Source organism: Hylobates moloch, unplaced genomic scaffold (assembly GCF_009828535.3).
Source record: "Hylobates moloch isolate HMO894 unplaced genomic scaffold, HMol_V3 SCAFFOLD_19, whole genome shotgun sequence".
Classification (NCBI taxonomy): domain Eukaryota; kingdom Metazoa; phylum Chordata; class Mammalia; order Primates; family Hylobatidae; genus Hylobates; species Hylobates moloch.
Window position 1 is genome coordinate 42,578,868 of NW_026652294.1, and position 24,449 is coordinate 42,603,316.

General features: G+C 44.7%; 1 protein-coding gene across 1 annotated transcript in view; it reads left to right on the top strand.

Moving 5' to 3' along the window:
• Positions 1–24,449, top strand: part of DNAH9 (dynein axonemal heavy chain 9) — a 370,372-nt gene that overhangs the window by 22,576 nt on the left and 323,347 nt on the right. Inside the window, exons 7-11 of the mRNA XM_032140114.2 lie at positions 8,454–8,621; positions 11,664–11,780; positions 15,699–15,849; positions 19,322–19,436; positions 23,619–23,687. Coding sequence (XP_031996005.1) covers positions 8,454–8,621; positions 11,664–11,780; positions 15,699–15,849; positions 19,322–19,436; positions 23,619–23,687 — 620 coding nt within the window. The remainder of the gene's footprint in view (positions 1–8,453; positions 8,622–11,663; positions 11,781–15,698; positions 15,850–19,321; positions 19,437–23,618; positions 23,688–24,449) is intronic.

Genomic DNA, 24,449 nt, shown 5'->3' on the forward strand with positions numbered 1-24,449 from the left:
ATGAACTAATTCAATTGGTTTGTTGCCCATAGCCTTTGAACTGGGTTTCAAATAAACTCTGCCTAGAAAGACTGACACTGAGCAAACCTTGGTTGGGCTAGCCATTCCCACAAAGCTGGCTGCTTTGAACTTCTCCTCCTCCACTCCCCAATCTCCAAGGCAGCTCCCCAAAGTCCAAAACGAATGAGTCCCTGTGCAAAAGAAACATGACTTTTGCTCAAAGTTATGTCTTTCCCTCAATTATTTAAAAATAAATATGGATTTTAGTTGAAGTACTAGGGTGAGAAGACATGATACTATTTCTTTGGATTGTTTCAATTATCAAAACTTAGTATGTTTAACAGGTCTCTCAACATTTTACAGCTATGTGTTTGCTGACTGGACTTGGAAGGGAGGGTAATGGGCCTAATAAAATGAAATACAGACTTAAACTGCTTTGAGAAATTCAGGGTTGAGTTTAAGATTAAGACAAGAGGCCGGGCACGGTGGCTCACCTCTGTAATCCCAGCCCTTTGGGAGGCCGAGGCAGGCGAATCATGAGGTCAGGAGTTCATGATCAGCCTGGCCAACATGGCGAAACCCCGTCTCTACTAAAAATACAAAAATTAGCCAGGTGTGGTGGCAGGCGCCTGTAGTCCCAGCTACTTGGGAGTCTGAGGCAGGAGAATCGTTTGAACTCGGGAGGCGGAGGTTGCAGTGAGCCTAGATCGTGCCATTGCACTCCAGCCTGGGCGACAGGGCAAGACTCCACCTCAAAAAAAAAAAAAAAAAGACAAGAGCCAGAGGGACAGGGAAGGAACAAGAATCATATTCCCAGCTATCTTGAGCAGGTTTGGAGGGAAGAGAGCTATGCTGGGAGGAAGCCGTGATGAACAGAGCAAACCATGGGAGCACAAGGACAGGAGAACGTAAGATTGGATCTGTTATCAGTTCAGAAAGTATTGGTTCAGCATCACCATGTGACAGGCACAGAGCTAGGAATTGAGATACAAAGATGACTGAAATGCGGTTTTCCTGTAAGAGGCTGGTGGACCTGCAGCCACCGCAGGAGAAGGAAGACAGACTAAAGGAGGAGATCCGGGAGGAAAGACACAGAATCAGGAAAGTGGGATATACTGACTGCCATCATAAAAGTGAGATTGGGCTGGGCGCTGTGGCTCACGCCTGTAATCCCAGCACTTTAGGAGGCCGAGGCAGGTGGATCACAAGGTCAGGAGTTTGAGACGAGCCTGACCAACATGGTGAAACCCCGTCTCTACTAAAAATACAAAAAATAATAATAATAATAAAAAATTAGCCTGGCATGCTGACGCGCACCTGTAGTCTCAGCTGCTCAGGAGGCTGAGGCAGGAGAATCACTTGAACCCGGGAGGCAGAGCTTGCAGTGAGCCGAGATCGCGCCACTGCACTCCAGCCTGGGGACAGAGCGAGACTCTGTCTCAAAAAAAAAAAAAGGAGGAGATTGATGTGTTACTGGGAGCAAGAAAGAGGGGTCTCTAGCCCAGCACGACTTCGACAAAAAGTGGGAACGCAAGAGAAAATCAGTTGTGAAACTGGAGTGGGAATTTGCCAGGGAAAACAAAGATGGGAAGGGCATAAAGAGAGAAAATCCGTGAGAGAGAAAGCCAGAAGCTAGATCTTACGAAAGGCGCACCTTAAACCCTTCATCAGGATCACAGAGACTATAAATAATTGATTATCTAGCTTTATCCTAAATGCCTCTTTTTCCCTCAGCTGTTTCCATCACAGTTGATGTACAGCCCTTCACTCCTCCTGCACTCTGTATTCCTCTCATATCCACCACCAATTCCTTTGCTGCTGTTTAGTGAGAGGTGAGGGACACTCCAGCCCCAACCCATGCCTGGCCTGGGCTGACCATGAAGAACGAATTTCCATCACTGCCTTGCAGCAGCTATGTTTGCAGGTGCTCCAGCCCTGCAGATGGCCCTGGGAATGGTAGCAGAGCATGACTCTGAAATGACTACCTGGACAGGGCCCCCAGGCCCTGTGCACACATGCTAATGATTTGACTTTGCATGTAGACAGCTATTCTAACATCAGGGCGCCTAATCTGCAGGGTATATTCAGTAAATATAAGCAGTGATGGCCACCAGCCTCCCTAGAGTCATTACTCTCACAATAAGCCCTTTCTCAGGCTGCTGCTGCTTTCTGAATCAAGGGCACAGGTGCATAAAAAGCAGTTGCCCCCATTTAATTAGAGGATGACATGAGTGTCACCAAGCTCCCTGCCTTGCTGCCTCTCCTTCTTTTGCGTGTCGTTCTGTCCTTGGCTGTGGTTAGCTGCTTCGCTCCTGTGCCCAGCTGCTCCTTTTCTTTTCTTTTCTTTTCTTTTTTGAAATGGAGTTTCGCTCTTGTTGCCCAGGTTGGAGTTCAGTGGCGCAGTCTCGGCTCACCGCAACCTCTGCCTCTCGGGTTCAAGAGATTCTGCTGCCTCAGCCTCCCAAGTAGCTGGGATTACAGGCATGCACCACCATGCTTGGCTAATTTTGTATTTTTAGTAGAGACGGAGTCTCTCCATTGTTGGTCAGGCTGATCTTGAACTCCCGACCTCAGGTGATCCGCCCACCTTGGCCTCCCAAAGTGCTAGGATTACAGGCGTGAGCCACCGTGCCTGGCCAGCATTTCTTTTCTTGACTGTCTTTCTCTAATTCTTCCTCCTCTTTTTACTTGGCCCCCTTTCACTTTGTTCTCCTTCTCTGTTTTCTAATTTCCCTGACCTCTTTGTTTGCCCTGAATTTCCAAGTTTTTTCATCTTCCCACAGCTACTCCTTGCCTCCTTTCCTCATATGTCCTCCCCTCTTTTATTTTCAATCTCCCAAACGTCTGCTTAGATGCATCGCCCTTGCCCTTTGCCATCTTTCTCCTCCCCCAGCTCTTGCCTCCTGAGTCTGTGCAGTGGAACACAAGACTATCGACTGTCCTCTGGCATATTTCATGTAGCCCTTTAGTTAACATTCTGTGTATCTCTGTGATTGATGCCTGATTGAAATGGGATTAATCTGCTCCTCTCCTGTAAGAATTATCATGAACTTAGCCTTATTCATCTTCTATCCTAATACAATCTATGGCCACTGAGATGATGGTAGCTGCAATTAATAAATACATGAAACACCAATGTGTTTATCTCTCTGCATGCTCTCGTCAAGGGTTAGAGTGTGAAGGGCTGGTTTTTAATCCCTACAATTCTCCCAGATTTCATTTCTCTGATAGTTGCTTTTTTATTCTTTCACACTTTTTGCACAAGAGAATTTTGTTGTGCAGATCCATTCTTCCTCTCCGGGTGCCTGCTAAATGCCAGAGGTGGGGCTGGCTTGGAAGAAGGAGTATACATTGCCCAGTATTTTTCGGTGTCTGCAGTAAGCGGAGTAATTGCATTTTCAGGATACCACCATTCTCCTCTGCCTTCTTATCACAACCATGATACAACTAATCTCTTAGAGATTTAACCCTTGTGGAGGGAAGAACTAGGAATAGAAAACTAAAAAATTAACATGTTTCAAGAACCTATACCATGCCAGAGCCTGTATCCTTGCAATCATCTTAAGAACTGGGGCCAGGTGCAGTGGCTTACACCTGTAATCTCAACATTTTGGGAGGCTGAGGTGGGGGGATCACCTGAGGTCAGGAGTTTGAGACAAGCTTGGCCAACATGGTGAAACTCCATCTCTCCTAAAAATACAAAAATTAGCCGGGCATGGTGGCATACCCCTGTAATCCCAGCCACCCAGAAGGCTGAGGCAGGAGAATCGCTGGAACCTGGGAGGCAGAGGATGTAGTGAGCCGAGATAGTGCCACTGCAATCCAGCCTGGGTGACAGAGCAAGACTCCATCTCAAAAAAAAAAAAAAAAAAGAAAGAACGAAAAGAACTGGGTATCAGTATCTTTTCTTTAACAAATGAGCATAACTAAATCTGATACATAAATGAACTCACCGATAGTTACACAGGTTGGAGAGGTGTAGCTGAGATTTGTACCCAGGGGAACAGCTGGTTCCAAGTACTGTCTTTACACCAAACTTTGATGTCTTATAGGGGGTTGTAAAGGTCTGTTTCCCTCCTTCCGTCCTTTTCTCCCTTCCTTCCTTCTTTCTTTCCTCCCACTTTCCTGGTTTGAGGACCCCAAACTGGTTTTGTGGTTTTATTCTGCCCTTATACACTCTGTTCTACTTTTGTACACTCAATTTTTACCATACAATTTCTAGGTCTTTATATCAAAGTAAGTTACTCAGGTACAATTATAATTCCCATTTCATGAAAGGATCTTATTTGACTTTATGACTTACTAAGAAAATCCTAGAAGTATATAAAATCTTTGCAATTTAATGAACCATCAAAGTTCAAAGAGAAAAAGAGTTGTTGGGTTGCCTCTTGATTCCTTCTTTCATCCTGCCTTCCTGCTTGATGCATCAGTGCACACACACACACGGAGTTCATTTTTGCGTCATAGAGTTGTAGATTCTGCAGATTCCCTGTTTGAGTTTCTGCCTGCAGCCTCTTGCCTCCAAACAATGCAGTAAGCACCTTGGAGAGAACTCTTATTTCCTTTATTATAAAACTGCTGTAAAGCTGTGATTCATTTGGAGACAAAATTATTTCCTGCTGAGGCTTTATGTGAAGTGATTAGCAGGTAGATAGGTAATAAGCTGACCTAATATCCACACCGCGTTTCCTTTTGCTCTTTCTACCATCTCCAGCCACTCTTCAGCCTCCTTTTATTCTGAGCCTAATTGGGTGTCTTCACTTTTAGCCCGGCTTGAATACGTAGTCACATAGGAGACCATTAGCCACATAAGGTCGGTGGCGGTCGAAAGGTAAAGAAAACAGTTTTTTTCCAAATGACCTTTTGAGATTTTCATCTATGAATGTCTGCTTTGTGCTCTCCCTTAATGAATTCCCAAGGTTCTTCTTTTAAGATGGTCAGTGCAGCCTCTCCTTTGAGAAGGGGGTTGCTGTTGGCAGGTCTTGCTATTACCCCTGATTTTGATTCTTCATCTCAGGGGCCAGAGCACATATTGAATCCTCCCCTCATCCCCGCCACCTGCCACCACCGTTAAGTGCTGCATGTTTTTTTCATAAGAATAGAACCTGATCAGTCCAGTAAGCAGCCTGGGACCCCAGTGTTCCTTGTTCTGTCTTGAAAAAAGCACCTAAATGTCCCCTCTGTACCCCATTACACATATAATATCCATTAACCAGATCTAATGACATCAGAGTGATCACAGTTAATTATAGTGGCTGCCTTTTAGTGAAGTCCTACAGGGAACCTTCCATAAACTTGGTAACCCCACGGCAACTTAAGTGTTATTGTTCCCATCTACAGGTTAGGAAAGTGAAGCTTAGAAAAGTTAGGTGTCTTGCTTTAAGCCACATAGCTAGTAAATGATGGAACCAGAGTTGTGTAAACTCTGGGTTTTTTTTTGCTTTGTTTTGTTTTGGCCCTAGATCCTAGGCTCTTTCCACAATGCCATATGTTGTGTCTCTGAAGTGGATATTTCAGCCTGCGTATAAAATGATGAATTTCATGTTTAGTACTGTGATGAATAAAAATAGATATTTAAAAAATATCATTTAAACCTTTTATTGATTTAAATTGCCTTTTATCTGTTTTGTGAGAACTTTTAAATAAACAATGAAAAGAACTTACATTTACATAATTTAAGAATCGAATTATTTTGATTCTTAAATCAAAGATTTAAGGTTAATCAAAGATATAGCCATGGTCAGTGCCATAAATCTGGTGTCTATAGTTGTAAGACAATTTCCTGGCTGCTTCAGAAATCTTTTCTACTATGCCTCCAACATCAAACTTATTAAGACCCGTTCAGCGATGGAGAGCTCCCTCCCTCTCTTTGTAGCCCATTCTACAGCATTAGATGGTTTTTTATTAAGTGAAACCACAGGAAGTGGCCATTTTTTAGGTCGAAATGATCCCATGTCAGCAATGTAATAAGTTCAACCTGTATGGTGAGGTCACATCTACTTCTTGGTCCCAGTCACTCATTTGCCTTCATTCTGCCCTCACTGTAGCACCAGGGAAGGTTCCCCCTTGCACTTGACCAGGGTCCTGTGGACATTGAAATGTCCTTCTTTATAATTCTCTTCTCTTGTCTATTTTTTTTCACCAACTGCTCTTCAGAGGTTAGGGTTCCTAGCTCCTCTATCACCTTGTTGCCTTTTTTTCTGGAAGTATTATAGGCAAGTCAAAGAACAAGGAGCATACATTCCTTCACTCAACAAATATGTGTTCAGGGTCAGGGACTCTTCCAGGCACTGGAAATATCGAGGTACGTTCGGGGCATTTACAACTTACTGGACAGAAAATAAGCAAATAGTATAATATAATGCCAAATAATATAATTCCAGAGTGTGATAAGCACTCTGAATAAGCAGAAGAAGGGGATAGAGAGTCTGGGAAAAAGCTGGATGGGTGGATCTCTTTCCACAGAAGGGTGAGGAAAGGCCTAAGACCTTGAGTTGAGCCCCAGATAAATCTGTTGTCCACTGTGTGTGTTAAGTTACATAAAACAATGTAAGTGTCTATCTTTTTAAGTGACTAGACTTTCTCCAAAAGTAGAATAGTTAAATAAATATTTTGCTAATATCTAGGATAAATTGAAGATGAAACACCTTCCTGTCACCTCCCTAGGCCACGCTTTAAGTATTCTTGAGAAATAAAATAGTCTAACAAAATTATCATCCGGGTTTCTGATGTAATCAAACATATCACAATGCATCTACCTTTTAAAATGGTTAGGAAGTATTTCCTAGAAATTGAAATTGACATCCACAGAATTATGAAGAATGAGTACCAAGGTTGCATTTCACAGCACAAGTATGACTGTCCTTATAAAACCTATTACAACTAAGCACTTTACGAGAGACTTGAATTACTACTGAAGTCAATTTCATTTCCATAAAATTCATTTCGGTTTTCTTCCCAGTATATCAAGTTGAACCTATTTTTAAAGAAAGACTGACACTTTTCCCACCATTAGTGGCAAAAGTCCCTCTCTGGTTTTGGCATCTGTCTTCCCTGCCTTGGCTGGTGTCTTCCCTCTTCTCTCCCCTCCCACTTCAGCTGCTTGCCACCAGCCATGCCCAAGCATAGCTGAGCAAAAACAGGCTTGTTAGATGGCTGCCCAAATCTGTGTGGGTACCCTCCTGGCCAAGCGAGGAAAGCCAGCCATTGTCCCTACTTCCCAGCGCCTCTGTCACTGCTGCTGGAGTTGGTGTGTCCTAGCAGGAGAAAGGAGCCAGGCAGCCTGTGCTAGCCTGATGGGTCACCCATGGCAACAGCCATGGGCAGTGAGATTTCCTGCAGTGGTACCAGGACCTGCTGGATTTTACAGCATCGGTGTCAGGGTACACCCCTTAAGCCTCCAGAGCAGAGGATCCCTCCCACAGTCCGCACCAAATGTTGGCCAAAATGACACAAAGGGAACTTTTACCTTCCTCTTTCCTGCCTAAGGAACATGCACACAGATTGGAAGTCATGACAAGAACCATATCTTGGTTTGGAGGTTTTGTGATTTTTAGGTACTCACCAGAGATAAATTCAATCTGTCCTGCTAGATGTGCTCAGGAGGAAGCTTCCATCCTATCGGAGGTGAGGCAGCTTCCATGGACTCAGGAGGGGCTCCTCCCCAAGGCTTCTGGGTTGTGCCATCCACCTGTCATTGGATCTCAAGCGCACCTGGGACACTGCCACATCAATAACAGCGATGATACTGTGTGTGCAGACCTGGCCTAAATCCCAGGCTTTAGTTAACTGACTTAGCACTCAGCATCATGCTACAAGGTGTTATTATTATTCTGCAGCAGATGAAGAAGCGCAGCACAGAGCTGGTAAATAACTACTCACCGCCACCAGGCTGGCAGCACGGTGTAACATCCTGTGCACGCCCAGCAAGGGCACCCTGCAGGAGATGTCTTTGCTTGGCAGACAAGTTGCAAAGAAGGCCGGTGTCACCCTCTGGGCATGTCTTCAGGACTATTTTGCAGCTCTGTTTTTCCATCAACATCCCTTAGGATTGCTGTCATTCTAGAACTGGATAAGATGATCCATTTGAAATTAGCTATTTTAGAGAAATCAGCGATAAAGCTACCAATTATATAAATAGTTTTATTATTATTACATTTTATTATTTGTTAAAGACTGCAAAGACATAGAGAGGTGGAAGCGTACATTTCACTTATTTATGTACGTATATATTTATTTTGGTTTGCGTGAATTTTAGACTGTACTTTCTCTTTGCTTTGTTATCGAGTTTAACCAAGAGTTATTTTTACCAGCCCAATCTAATAATAGGTTACAAAACTAATCAGACTCCACAATTTCCTAAGCAACCACCACCCCCATGGTTTCCAACTTTTCTCATCCACTGTTGTTATGATGATGATGATGATTCTAACTCTTGTGAATTGTCCCCATAGGGTCTTCTGAAGACGGCCCTGGATTTCCACAAACTGGGAAAGGTGGAGTTCAGCGGCATCAGAGGGAATGCCCTGAGTCAGCAGGTCCAGCAAATGCATGAGGAATTTCAAGAGATGTACAGGCTTTTCTCAGGATCCTCCTCCGACTGCCTGTACCTCCAAAGCACGGTAGGGCTGGGAAGGGCTGAATCGCCAGCTCCGCCTCTGTCCCAGATGCCATTCACCTGTAGGGTCTAGGTATTTACTTGCATTTTCCCTGTGTATTTCCTTTGGCTCTGTGGTCCCAGTGGTTTTGCTAATTATCCTTTGTGTTAGGAGAAATTATTATTCCTTGTGCCAAGCGAAAGATTCTAATTATTCTTTGTGTTGGGAGAAAGATCAAGGAGGCCTCTTTCAACTGTTAACTGCTCCAGACTAATGACACCAGGGTTTCAGAGATGCTGAGATGGGTATGACATGACAGTGGAGGCTGTGGCTGCCCTGTGGCTTCAAAAGTTTTAAGCTCAGTGAAAGAAGCCAGACACAGAAAGACAAATGTTTCATGGTCTCACCTATACGAGGCATGTGAAATAGTCAAAGTCATAGAAGCAGAGTGGAATGGTGGCTGCCAGGGGCTGGGGGAGAGGGAAATGGGGAGGTGGTGGTCAAAGAGTATAAAGTTTCAGTTATGCATGATAAATAATTTCTGGAGCTCTAATGTACAACATAGTGAAGACGGTTAACAATACTGTATTGCGGGCCAGGTGCGGTGGCTCACGCCTGTAATCCTAGCACTTTGGGAGGACAAGGCAGTCAGGTCATGAGGTCAAGAGATTGAGACCATCCTGGCCAACATGGTGAAACCCCATCTCTGCTAAAAATACAGAAAGTAGCCAGGCGTGATGGCAGGCCCCTGTAGTCCCAGCTACTCAGGAGGCTGAGGCAGGAGAATCACTTGAACCCGGGAGACGGAGGTTGCAGTGAGCCGAGGTCGCGCCACTGCGCTCCAGCCTGGTGATAGAGGGAGACTCCGTTTCAAACAAACAAACAAACAAACAAAAAACTGTATTGCTTTGCTCTCTCACTCATAAGTGGGAGTTGAACAATGAGAACACATGGACACAGGGAGGGAAATAACACACACTGGGACCTGTCAGGGGTTGGGGGACAAGGGGAGGGAGAGCATTAGGACAAATACCTGATGCGTGCGGGGCTTTAAACCTAGATGACGGGTTGATAGTTGTAGCAAACCACCTTGGCACATGTATACCTGTGTAACAAACCTGCACGTTCTGCACATGTATCCCAGAAATTACAGTAAAATAATTTTAAAAAAAGAAAAACTGTATTGTGTACTGGAAATTCTCTAAAAGGGTAGATCCTAAGTGTTCTCACCACGCACACAAATAGCAAATGGTAACTGTGTGAGGTGATGAATATGTTAATTAGCTTGATTGTGGTGATCTTTTCACAGTGTATACATGTATCAAAACATCAAGTTGTATACCTTACATGTATACAATTTTTATTTGTCAATTATAACTTAATAAAACTGAGGGGGAAAAACGTTTTAAGCTTTGGGCAAAAACTGCTAAGGGAAGAACAGGCACACCTGGACAGAATTTTATTAGTGACTTGGGGAGGTGTAAGTGAAGCCACAGCCTGGGTTTTCTAATCTGAACCTGGTTCCTAACAGAACACATAGGATAAGGAAAGGGCCAGAGAAGCATTTTCCAGGACAGGAACAAAGAGCCCGCGTCTCACCTGTAGCCCCAGGAAAGCCTCGACCTGTAAGTCCACGCCCAAGGGAGAAAAAAGGAAGAAAAAGGGCCAGTATGAAAACGGAGAATGGAATTCTCAGAAAAAGGAATGACAGAATTACTGGAGAAGGAATTTTAAGAGCGTGTGCAGGAAAAGGAGAAAGAAATTAGGGTAGCAATCTGCTCCGAGCACCTTCAGACATCCAGGGGAATCTTAGGTGGCCAGACCCAGGAAGATACTGCCTTCTAAGAATTCTATTCGTCAAAAGTAGACCCAAAAAAGGTGGACCGTAGACCATCCTGGCTAACACAGTGAAACCCCGTCTCTATTAAAAATACAAAAAATTAGCTGGGCGTGGTGGTGCATGCCTGTAATCCCAGCTACTTGGGAGGCTGAGGCAGGAGAATTGCTTGAACCCAGGAGGCAGAGGTTGCAGTGAGCCGAGATCGTGCCACTGCACTCCAGCCTGAGTGACAGAGCGAGACTCCATCTCAAAAAAAAAAAAAAAAAAAAAAAGTGGACCACAAAGCAGGCTACATACAATGTATTTGCTACTCTATAATACAATAAAACAAAGCATAATCCCAGGGATTTTGCCCAGGGAAAAAACTAAAAACTAGAAAGAAACATACCACAATGTCATCATGTTTGGGAAGTAGGACTAGACCATTTTTTCATACTCTTTTTTTTTTCACACACACACACATGCATTACTGTTACAAAGCAATAATAACAAATAATTCCACAAATTAGAGATTGGAGTTAACAACATTTCTCTGAAAATTGCTACATTCTAAGAGAAATACATTACGGTTGCCAGATAAACTACACTAATTTGGACATACTAAAAAAAAAAAAAAATTCTCGTTTATCTGAAATTCCAATTTAACTGAGTGCCTTGTAATTTTATTTGCTAAATTTGGCAATCTTAAGAACAAGGCTAGTTGCTGTCCTAACCAATTAAGAAGGATTTAGAAGAAATAGTTTGTATTAGTTTAAATCGCTTTCTTTCCTCCTAATGGCTAGATTAGTTTGCTGACAATGGAAAAATAGAATTCTGACTTGGTGAAGGAAGGAAAGTGGGTGGTAATGTTGAAATAGCCCCATTGCTGGGGCTGTTGATGCTGCGATGGTTTTCAGGGTAATAAGAGCTGGTGTTATAAGAGCTGGTGTTACGAGTGAGAGAAGGGGCTTCAGGAAGCAGAACGGAGGAGCATGGAAAGGGTGGAAGAACACCAAACTCACATCTAATTCACTTCACCATTTTGCTGGGACCCTTTAGGTAAAAATGCTGCAACCACAGGATAACTCTATGTGGCTAAAAATTAAGTCATGCCATGGTGAATTTCAGAAAAATAAAATAATTATTTGGTATAACCAGTTCAAACACAAAAGTTAGCTGTGAGGAGCATAGTGGGGTTGGCTTTCAGAAAATTATGTTTTCCTTATATATATATGGTGTCTCTTCAGGACTTTGAAAATGACGTCTCTGAATTTAACCATAAAGTAGAAGATCTTGACCGAAGATTGGGGACTATCTTTATTCAAACTTTTGATGATGCACCTGGCTTGGAGCATGCCTTTAAGGTTTGTGTAAATGGGGCAGGAGCCACTTGGTCCTGGATACTCCCCCAGCCCTCATCAGAGGATGATATCGATACCTTTCCAACTGTTCTGTTCCTGCAACTATTAATTATTCTTATTAATCTAGTAGAGAAGGATATGGGAATCCTTCTCACATCAAGAAAGTGTGCAGAATTGGGATTCTCGGGCTGATTACTGATGCTTTCCTGAAAATGTGACAATGTAAAAATACTTTTAAGAAGAATTTCTGTAGTGATCTCTTTAGGTGCCATACCTTTATCAGTAGGGAAAGCGTGACCATGCAATACCATGGCAATTTAACCGTGGCTGCTAGGTTGATGCAATCTGGAGCAAACCACCTCCCAGGTAATGAGTGATAGGTTTCAGGCATCAATAACTGGAATAAGAAGATGTGTGCTCTTACCACATCACGCTCAGATCAGGTAGTACAAAGTGTATGGAGGAGAAGGTTTAGGACAAGGCATAGATGATGAGTAGGTAAATGACTGCACAGCTGAGAACACTGCATCGTGAGACATGAAGACTTGGTGCAGCACAATACATCTTCCACGAAGCAATCAAGAGGCTTATTCTGTAAAGCTTTAAGGGTTCCACTAGTTGGTAGAAGTTACAAGAAGTCACATTGTGGTTCAGTAGAGGAAAGAGATTTCTGTCAAAGCTGTTTAAAATGGAATGGACTTCTTTAGCAAGTAGTTCAGTTTCTGGGCACTGAAAATGTTCAGACACAGGATCTGTGATGGGTGGGACAATTGTAGAAGAGGCTTAAACCCTGGATGGATGGATCTGTGCTATTCTAGAATATTTGGTAAACCAAATGCGGCAGGCTCCATTAGCCATTGACCATATATACACATGTAACCTTTAATCAATACCGTAATTCACGTTGGAAGGCTTTTGAGATTCCCCTCTCCAAGCATTTGAACCAATTCCAAAGAAAGGGCTTGCACGTGTCTACAAAATGATCATGTATGCTATTAACTGTCAGGGATGATTGAAACTCTGCTGCCCAGGTAACTTGTGGGCCTGAAACTCCATTCGTGCACTAAGGATGCCCAGCCCTACTCATCATATAGATCCCTCTCTACCAGAGATATTCGGGAGTCTTCAAGGGATGCCTCACAAGTATTCTCAAGTCACTTTGAAGTCTTTGAAATCACGGCAACTGCTACATGTCTACAGACCTCCTTTAAATTTTATCTGCCAAGAAAGGTGCTTGAAGGAGTCTTGCCATTGCTTTTCTTCTGATGGTCCCCACCATGAAAACATGTCTGTGTGTGCCAAGGGCATGCCTCTTTGGGTTCCAAAATTCCAATCCTTGAAATTTTATGGTAGAGTAGGGTTCTGGGCAGAAGTAGAGGGAGACCTTCCCTCTACTGAAGCAGCACTGCTTGTATCCAGAGTTTCAGAGGGCTCATAGAAGCAGATTATTTATCTTCTGACCTTGACTCTTCTTCTCAGCTGAGCTTCCAGCCCAGCCCTTGGGAACTAGTAGGAAAACCATAACCCTCTGATCCCTTCTGCCTACTTTGTTTCTCTCTTTTTGGTGATCTCACCAACAAGAAACTAAAACCCTTCCTTCATCTCCAAGCAAAAGCAAAATCTCCAATTGACATAAGCTCATGCAGAGAAGAACTTTTTCAAGGCTGAGGAGTAGGGACCAGAGAGAGTACCTGACTCTGGATCCCCTGTGGCTGCTGTAATATCATCCATCTACTAGGTGGCCCCTCAGTGGACATGAATCCATGAGTACATCCAGGCCAAGGACTGTGAATAGAGGGTGCAGGCTGGCTATGGTGGTCCCTCAGTGCACACACCTGTACTTCCTCAACAGAAGATGGGAGCCACAGAACTCGGTGGAGTCCTGCTCTCTTATGCTTCCATTGAGGCAGAGCTACTTATTACTGTCTCCAGAGATCTGGGTGATTGTTTTGTGGAAGAAAGTGTGACCCTAGATCCTGCCCAATAGAAGGCTTTTTAGCACCTTTAGAGAGTCCTTAGAGTGCCTTGGAATCATTAAGGAAATCCAGTCAAGCTGTCAGACCTGGAAAACATCTGGCCAAGGACCCCATATTTGGCTTTTCTCTGTACCTGGTCATTCTGCATAACATGGCCTGGACACCTCGGACTTCTAGGAGCCATCTAAGATTGTGAGCTGATGCCAATCAGCTCCTAGAGCTTGCACTCCCTCCAGGATTGGAATGCCAGTGAAGCAAAAAAAATGGCCCAACCTGAAATAAGGAGGTAGGATAAAGAGCATAAGGTCTTAGACAAATGCAGACTGTTCAGCTTCCAGTTTCAGGACATGTGGATGTAATTTTACATCATGTTTCTCATGTTCATTGACTTAAAGCAAGGGTTCCACATTTTTTTCTACAAAAGGTCAGAGAATAAATATTTTAGACTATGGGTACATGTGTTTTCTGTCACATACTCTTTTTCATTTTATTATTTATTATTTTTATTTATTTATTTTTGAGAGAGAGTCTTGCTCTGTCACCTAGGCTGGAGTGCAGTGGTGCGATCTCAACTCACTGCGACCTCTGCCTCCCGGGTTCAAGTGATTCTCATGCTTCAGCCTCCCGAGTAGCTGGGGTTACAGGCACACGCCACCATGCCTCGCTAATTTTTTTTTTTTTTTTTTTGTATTTTTAGTAGAGATGGGAGTTTTGCCACATTGGCCAGGCTGGTCTTGAACTCCTGGCCTCAAGTGATCTGCCTGCCTCGTCCTTCCAAAGTGCTGGGATTATAGGCATGAGCCAGAGTGCCCGGCCCTCTTTTTAATTTTTTTAATTCTTTTTTTAAATGCAAAAACCATGCACTTAGCAATTGTGGGCAGATTTGGCTACCCACTGCTGTACTTTGTCACCCCCTGACTTCAAGCACTAGGTGGAGATGAGAGGTTATCATGGAAAGCACGTTTAGAAGCAGTGTATTGGCACATCCTAAATATAACTGGAGTCCTACATGTCCTCATCTCAGAAAAGCATCACAATCGAAGAAACACAGTCTAGGAGCCAGAAAGTAATTAAAAGCATTTCACATCTTGATTTTGCTGCTCCAGGAAACACTGAGGGGTTAGAGCAGTCTGAATGCACAGGAACACATCTTCAGAGCAAGGTCAGCATCACTGCCATTCTCATGGCACCTGCTCTCAGAAACTATTTCCTTGTTCCCATTCTCAGATTTTTGCCCTTCAAATTCTCCCCAACATCCAGCCTACTTAACTTCTTTTTCTTTTCCATCATCACCTTCTTTCTGTTCTAGGTCTTTTTTTTTTTTTTTTTTGACAGAGTCTCGCTCTGTCACCCAGGCTGGAGTGCAGTGGCGCGATCTTGGCATCTTGGCTCACTGCAACATCCACCTCCCAGATTCAGGCAATTCCCTGCCTCAGCCTCCTGAGTAGCTGGGATTACAGGCACCCACCACCACGCCCAGCTAATTTTTGTATTTTTAGTAGAGATGAGGTTTCACCATCTTGGCCAGGCTGGTCTCGAACTCCTGACCTCGTGATCCACCCACCTTGGCCTCCCAAAGTGCTGAGATTACAGGCATGAGCCACCGCACCTGGCCTGTTCTAGGTCTTAATTATGTAGTTCAGCTTAACCTTTCTGGGATCTTTAGTTGTCCCTTTGTTTATTGGTTTATCCAGATTCTTATGCCAAGTAGAGCTGGGGGTGGGTAACTCAGCAGACAGGAATTCTCTGTTAGAAGTAAAGGAGAGGAGAAAGACTATGAATATCATCCACATATGAATAATTACAGGTCCAGCTCCACTATAACACTGTTCACTCTTCTTACATTGGAAGGCATATAAAGGAAAACCAGAATACTGGATTTGTATGACCATGGAAAGGTTTAATGTGTGATTTTTTTCCTCTTTTTCCTCCACCTTCCCTACAGCTGCTAGACATAGCAGGAAACCTCCTTGAAAGACCACTGGTAGCGAGGGATACATCTGATAAATACCTGGTCCTCATCCAAATGTTCAACAAAGATCTGGATGCAGTGAAGATGATCTACAGTCAGCATGTTCAGGAGGAAGCAGATCTTGGTAGGCTTGTTGAAGGGGATTTTGATGGGGGCATTCTGTTACTGGAAAGAAGCAACTCATTCCTCTTGTATTTGTTAAATGTCCATGTATGGATGTATACATTCTCAAAAAAGAGCAAGCACAACCTTCTTGCTTGAAATTCCAGACCACTTTGGGTGACTGGGGAGCTCTCTGAACTATGGCTTTCCCTGTTTCTGGGGCTGAGATTGGCAGGCTGACCCAGTGTGGTGCAGTCTTGACCGCCTCTGTTCAGCTGAGACCTTGGCATTATGTATGAGTTGACCCTTGATCCGTGTTGCTACACTGACTAATCTTCAACACGCCTCCATTCGAAAATAAATGTTTACACGCCTGAGAAAAGTTTCTTATGCCTTCCAATGCCATAGCAACCATGCTTCTGGTGGGAGGAACCAGCAGGAGCCCTCCAAAGGGCAGTACCGTGCCAAGGCGTGATGTCTCCATTTTTATTATGATGCTAAGTGTCAAAACAAATGCATTTCAGTTTTACATACATTTATTGAGTCCTTACTACATGCCAAGCATGCCTGTGGTACTATATAGTGTGGCAAGTCAAGGTAAGGGATACAAAAATTAAAAAGGTGGTTCTTTATAGAATGTTGAGTACTGCTCGACTTGAGTTATAAAGAATGGTAACAAGCTGGGAGTGATGGTGTGAACCTCTAGTACCTAGTATCTCAGGAGGCTGAGGTGGGAGTATCGCTTGAATTCAGGAGTTCAAGGCTGCAGGAGCTATGACCCTGCCACTGCACCCCAGCCTGGGTGACAGAGCCAGACCCTGTCTCTAAAAATAAAATAAATAAGAAAGAAATAAAATACATTCCTATAGTCAGTCGCACAGTGCTTTGCACATAGTGAGTGCTCAATAAGTGGTTATTGGACTGAATGGCCTCTGACATCTGAAAAATGATGCCATTTGTTGAAATAAATTATTTACTTCTTATTATGAAAAGAAAATAAAGAACAAGAGACTAAAACTCTTCTTTCCTCCCCGAGCAAAGATGCATTGTGGATGGGAGATTCGAGGGCAGGCTTAACAAGACAAGATGCATTGTGACTGGGAGATTCGAGGGCAGGCATATGGAAAAGGTAGTCTTGAGCTGAGCCCTAAAAGTTGGGAGATCAACAGTAAAGCAGAGGAGACAAAGGCCTTCAGAGCAGATATGAGAGGATATGGAAGGTGATCAGCTGGGTCTGCCTATAGCCAAACAAGGTGTGCAGAAGACACTCATTCGGCCACGGCATTTGGGGTCAGCTTGGGAAGTGCTCAGAGTGCCGCGTTAAGGAATTTGGAATTTATGATCGAGGGTAAGGGAAATTATCAAAGGCTTTTAAGTAACTGAGTAACAGGATCGCTGTGCTTGCAAGTAGGTTTCATGGTGAGGTCATCAAGAATTGCCTCCACTTGGAAGTCATTCCAAGAAAATCCGTTGGCCAAGCTTTATGTGGGATTATCCCCATGACTTCTCATGGTCAGATACAGAGTTTGAAAACTCAAATGCCTTCAGAAGCTATATCGGTAACAAATGACCATGACCTTAGTACCTTAAAACACCATCACCCATCTTTCAGCTCACGCTTTTTTTTTTTTTAGACAGAGTCTGGCTCTATTGCCCAGGCTAGAGTGCAGTTTCATGATCTCGGCTCATTGCAATCTCAGCCTTCCCAGTTCAAGTGATTCTCCTGCCTCAGCTTCCAGAGTAGCTGGGATTACAGGTGCCTGACACGAGGCCCGGCTAATTTTTTTGTATTTTTAGTAGAGTCAGGGTTTCATCATGTTGGTCAGGCTGGTCTCGAACTCTCGACCCCATGATCTGCCTGTCTCAGCCTCCCAAAGTGCTGGGATTACAGGCGTGAGCCACCATGCCTGGCCCTCAGCTCACACTTCTGTAGGTCAGGAGTCCAGCATGGTGCATCTGGGTTCTCTACTCAGAGAGAACCCCAAAGCTGAAATCAAGGTGTCAGTCAGGCTGAGTTTGCATCTGGAGGCTCTGGAGGAAAAATCCACTGCCATCCTCCTCGCTATTGGTAGAATCCAGTTCCTTATGACTATAGGAGTGAGGTCCCCATTTCCTGTTGGCTGTCAGCCAAGGGCCACTCTTAACAACTAGAAGCCATCTGCATTCATTACCATGTAGCCACCTCCATCTTCAAGCCAGCAACAGGATGTTAAATCCTCTTATGCATCAAATCTCTGCCTTCCTCTCCTGCCACCAGCCAGAGAAAACATTCTGCTTTTAAGGCCTCACCTGATTAGGTCAGGCCCACCCAGGGTCCTCTTCCTCTTGCTGTATAACAGCATGACCACAGGAGTACGTTCTCATCATAGCCACAGTTTTGACTCATGCTTAAAGGGGAGAGGATTGTGCAAGGGTGAGGGGCATTGGGGGTCATCTTAGAATTTTGCCTATCATGGAGGACAAGCAGGAAATGAAAATGATGGATCTGGACTGAGCATGGTGACACCAGGGAAGGGTGGTACCCATGGTGAACTAAAGGAAGTGGCCACTTCTCTAGTTGCTAGTTAGAAATGCCAGCTGATTCTTGCTAATCTTCTCATTTTACCAGAGAAGCTGGGAAGTGAGATTCTTTAAAAAGTGAAAACCTCACATTTGTTAAATCTTGACAACTAAATATAAGCAGACAAACCCAATGCCTGGGCTAACATAAGCATATCTAGTCTGTGCTGACTCGAGTCCAGGGCTCCATAATCCACATGACCTGCTTCATTCATCGTCTTACGGAATTCTCACAGAAATTTAATTAAGCAGGGAAGATATTATTCCCATTTTATAGATGTGAAAATTGAGACCCAGAGTGATTTGAGTTGTCTGTTTAAGGGAGTGTTTCAACCCTGACTGTTCAATTAGAGTCATCTTGAGAGCTTTTAAAAAAACACTCAATTGTGGCCAGGTGCAGCGACTCACGCCTGTAATCCCAGCACTTCGGGGGATTGAGGCAGGTGGATCACCTGAGTTCGAGACAAGCCTGATCAATAGGGTGAAACCCCATCTCTACTACAAATACGAAAATTAGCCAGGTGTGGTGGTGGGTGCCTGCAATCCCAGCTACTCAGGAGGCTGAGACAGGAGAATCACCTGAACCTGGGAGGCAGAGGTTGCAGTGAGCCATGATTGCGCCACTACACTCCAGCCTGGGCGACAAGAGGAGTTAGGCTCCTTGAAACACTCATGGCTGGGCCCCTCCCAGAGCTATGAAATCAGAATAGCTTGGGCAGGGGACCCAGGTCCCCTGAGGCTGGGAGTGTTCGTCTGAGGGTCACTCTTTCTTCCTCTTTAACAGAACCCCCCAGGAACTCCAGTGTGCTCCCAGGTGACTTTAGTCTGGAGATAATGAGGCAAAAGTGGAGTACGTGGCGGGAGGCGTTTGCCGAGCGGAGAGGGCTGAGGTGCTCTAGGCTCATTTTGGTCTGTCTGTGGCCCTGTGTCCCCAGGGTTCTCCCCGGTGCACAAGAACATGCCCACCGTGGCTGGCGGCCTCCGCTGGGCACAGGAGCTGAGGCAGCGCATCCAGGGTCCTTTCAGCAACTTCGGACGCATCACACACCCGTGAGTATTGTGTTCCTGAAAGACAGGTTTGTCTTGGGCTGCTGTTCCTGCTCTAGAATCTGAGTGTTGTAGAAATGCAACCTGCTTAATGAAGGCCAGAAAATCATCTTCCTTTCTTTCCATATCCAGCAAGGGATTAGGCACCTATTGGCAAAGCAGTCGTGATATTGATGCATTTGGACTGATGGGCAGGGCCCTTGGTGTTAAGCGGTGTAACTGGCTGACTCATTTTGCTCTGGGGGATTCATTTCTGGAGGACAGTGAGCCAGGGATTTTAAGCTCTGTGGAGTTCTTCCACACATATCCCTTTGACACCATGTCTCCTTGCTGCTGAGGCCACTGGAAAATAATGAAGCCCGGCATTTCCTCAAGTGCAGTATGAGGTCTCCGTCCATCGGGACAACTCTGGGAAACCTGATAAAGATGCAGGTTCCAGGGCCTCACCTGTCACTGGCTGAATCTGAATCTGGCTACGAATCTGCCCCTTCAGCAAGCTCCCCCTGTGATTCTGACGGTGACCAGGTTTGGAAACCCTCAGCTTGCTCCACAGGTGAGGTTAGAAGCTGAGATAGAAGCATCTCAGCTGCTAATTGTGATGTTGTGTTTAAGACGCTGGCTGAGGAAAGGCAGTCTTTCTCTGATACCTCTTTCTAAAAGACTTAATCTTGCTGACAGCACACAGGTTTCGGAAAACACAACAGAAGGAAAGGAATCAAACTCTGGCCGTTGGACTCAGGCTTTTTGGAGTTAGGAAGAGCCTTAGAGACCCTCTGGTCTGGCCCAAGTGGGAAGACTCAACACCATCAGAGGCCAGACAAATGGATGGCCAGGATGGGGACTGCAGGGGCCCACCAGCACCCCGCTCCAACATTGCCAAGCAGAAAAGCAGACCCAATGTGAGCAATCTCCTGACTGTTGGAGATAAGCCGGAAACTGGATTTTAGAGTTGGACATCCAATTTTCCAATGATCAAGGATTCCATTTTTTCTCAAACTCTGTGCAGATCTAACAAAGCATGCCTGTGAGGCAGGTCTGCCCTGTGGGTGACCCATTTGCAGCATCTGCTTGGGTGTGGGCGAGATTTTTATTTTCAGATGAAGAAGTGGAGGAAATGAAGAGAAAAGGGAGGTAACTTGCCCAAGGTCCTAGAGACAGCCAAAGAAAGAACTGGAAGAAATGCCTGGTTCCCCAGGCTCCTAATCCAGAACACTTCCCAGGGACCCCCAGCCCTGGAAGTTTGGCGGGGAGTAGATCTGAGCCCTCGTGCATCTCAATCAAGCAGCAGAAGGCAGAAGGGAGAAGATATATGAATGGGGTGGGGAGGGGTGCCAGGGCTGCCCCTAGAATGTGGACTGCTGCAGCTGTCACAGGTCTGGTTCACAGGAAGCAGACCTATGATGTGTGTGCAGGAATTTATAAATATCCTTTCAGTAGCAGCACCCATGAGGAAGGGAGGGGAAACAGATTGGGCAGAGAAAGAAGTTGAGCTGCAAGAAAGTTGCAATGGGGGCCTCAGCCGGTCCTCCAGGGAGTTTGGGCCCTTCAGAGCTGTTCTGCCTCTGTACCCCTACATCAGCTGGTTGGATGTGGGCTTTCCTGGGGAGAGGTATGACCTTTGGGTGAGGCAGCTCTCTTTGGCCAAGGCTGTTCCCAAAGAGGGAGGCAGCATTGCTTCTGCAGCAGCCAACACTCCTGGCTAGCAGGGACAGGGTGAGGCAGGGGTTGAAGCGGGGAGGTTTGGAGGTGTACCAAGGCCTGGTCCCAAGAGGGGATCTGGAAGGCACACAACAGAGACCTCTATAATTCCCGTGAAAACACCCCCGTTGTTTTAAAAATGAATTGAAATATGTATTTTGGGCCAGGCGCGGTGGCTCATGCCTGTAATCCCAGCACTTTAGGAGGCCGAGGCAAGTGGATTACCTAAGGTCAGGAGTTTTCAACCATCCTGGCCAACATGGTGAAACCCCATGTCTACTAAAAATACAAAAAATTAGCCGGGCATGGTGATGGACACCTGTAATTCCAGCTACTCAGGAGGCTGAGGCAGGAGAATCGCTTGAACCCGAGAGGCAGAGGTTGCAGTGAGCCGAGACTGTGCCATTGCACTCCAGCCTGGGCAACAAGAGCGAAACTCCGTCTCAAAAAAAAAAAAAAAAAAAAAAAAGTGTATTCTGCTTTATAATAAGTATTGATTGGTTATTGAAAATGTTTTAGATTCTTCACCATGAAGTGACATGGAAACTGCAGGACTTTCACTGTGCTTATTCCTGTGACTTCCCAGACCCACTTGGCCGCACACCCATGGGAGAAGCCTCACTCTGCTCTGGCCTCATTCTTTTCTAGATACAAAACTGAGACCCAGGGTTGGGGCCTGTGGGGCTTGTGGAAATCACACAGCTTGGGAGGGGAAAGCGCCCATTCGGGTTGGAGCATATTCCACCTCTCCTTGCTGCCTGGCAGATGCATCTGCTCTTTCATCACGAACGTGAACTGAGTAATCGGGGGGAAAAAAAATGCCAGCAAAATCATTGCTTTCTCTGCAGGCGCTAGAGCTTCTGTGGAAAGCTCGAGGGATCTGGTGAAGAAATCCTATGTTGGTTTAAAAAGCAAATGAATTTTAAGGAATCTCTGCAGTAAGCTGCCTCATTTTGCCAGCAGGACAAATAGAAACAAGCCTCCACATAGTTAGTGTGAAGGTTTGAAGAATTAAAGATACTTCACCAATTTCTTCCAGGAACTGGACTTTCATTAGTGTTGCAGCAAGTGTCAACACCAGTGGGTAACAGTACCTCGAGCCACACTCTCTTCCGTGGTCCTTAGCATTCCTGCAGAAGCCTCCGTGTGTGTGTGTGTGTGTGTGTGTGTGTGTGTGTGTGCACACTTGTGTTTACGCATGTTATATGTACGTGCATGTGCACTTTATGTGTATTACATGTGCACATGTTTCAGGGGTAAGAGCTGGGAGGGACCCTCGTGTAAAAACGTGAAGAAGTGGTAGTGTTTCGGATCACGTGTTCTAGATGGATTTCAGAAAAGGGGAAACATATATATTTAAATATACAAAAAAACATGTTAATATACATGTACCTATATAGATATTTACCTGGCATATAGTGTTATAGACAATCATGTATCACTTCACAATGGGGTTATGTTCTGAGAAATATATCCTTAGGCAATTTCATCATTAGGTGAACAGCATAGAGTGTATTTACACAAACCTGTCTATGGTCTAGAGTATTGTTCCTAGGCTACAAATGCCCTATGGTCTAGCTTAGCCTAGGAGCAATACGCTCTGTGATCAATATGCTCTATGATCAATATTCTCGATGATCAATAAGCTCTATGGTCTAGTGTATTGCTCCCAGGTTACAAACCTGTGCAGCGAGTGACTCCTGAGTACTGCAGGCAATTGTAGCACTATAGTAAGTGTTTGTGTATCTAAACATATCTGAACATAGAAAAAGTACAGCAAAAAAATAAGGTATAAAAGATTTAAAAAATGGTACACTTGTGTAGGACACTTACCAGGAATGGAGCTCGCAGGACTGGAAGTTGCTGTAGGTGAGTCAGCGAGTGGGTGGTGAGTGAATGCGAAGGCCTAGGACGTTACTGTACACTTTTATACGATTGGCAGCACAGTAGGGTTGTTTACACCAGCATCACCACAGGCATGAGAGTAATGCCTTGCACCATATCAAGAGGCAAGAGGAATTTTTCAGCTTCATTAAAATCTTACCGGACCGCAGTCATATACGTGTATATATGTTGACCAAAATGCCATTATGTGGTGCATGACTGTATATAACATTGATGGTCTTAAATACAGAAAATTATAGCACCTAGAATTTTTTCATATCTCAGTTTCCCTTTTATTCAGATTTTTGAAGGACCTCACATACCTTGTGCGTGACTGGCTCAGCTAGGTGAGGATGTTGGTGGAGCTGCGGGCAGGAAAGGTTATGAGAGCTCTGACACTTGCGGAGCTGCCTGCGTTTCAGGAAGTGCAGATGCCCTCTAGTGGCCAGAGTAGGATGTTCGGGAAGAAGAAAGACGCGCTCAGGGCTGTTTGGAAACGAGCCAAGGAGCTATTCACGCTCTTTGGAGACTGCAGTTTGTTCCTCGGATTATTATCTTAACTTCTTCTAATTCTGTGTCACTTTTTCTCTTTTGCACGAGTAGTTGCATGGAATCTGCAGAAGGAAAGCGAATGAAACAAAAATATGAAGATATGCTGTCATTGCTAGAAAAGTAAGCAACTTCTGGGATTGTGTGGGTCTACAAATTGCATAGCCTCCGCGGGGCCTTTTGCAGCGCCGAGTTTGTGCAGATTCCTGAGTGGCTCTGAAGTATCACTGTATGTTTTATGTTATAACCACGATATTTGTGAGTACAGTATTTCCGGGTTGCACACACACAGGGTCTCTGGGGAATTCAGCTCTATTCTGGAAATAAATGCTTTTCCAGTGTAGTTTTGCTAGGAGTGTGAACTAGAGCTAGGAGTGGGGTGCTACTCATGGAACTCCAAGATGGGAGTCACGGAAAACTGCAACAGCTGCTTACTCAGCAGAAGGCAACAGTGCATGCTGCACAAAGAGACAATAAGTTTTAAAAAGTACTTCCCGCATCATTTTATTGAGAAAGCATACGAGTGAAAATTTGTAACTGCTTTAAAGCTGAATAAGTCTTTCGGGGGCTCAGGGTCTAGAAACAGCCATTGTCTTGACTTCTCCTTCTGCTCTTTGTTCTTTCTCCTGGTTCAGGAGGGAAGAATGGTGGCCGTTGAGATTACGATTGTGATTATGCTTAGCCTTGTTCCAGACAGATCAATTAACAGCACCTCTAACTGCCAAGTAACACATATTCCATCCCTTTTACCTCCAAAATAACTTCAAGTCCATCCATTCCTCTTTGTCTCCACCACCAGCGTCTTCACAAGAGACTGGAACTTCTCCAGGCTGAACTGCTGCAGTGTCTTCCTAACATCCTTGCTGCCTCCAGATCTGTCCCCCT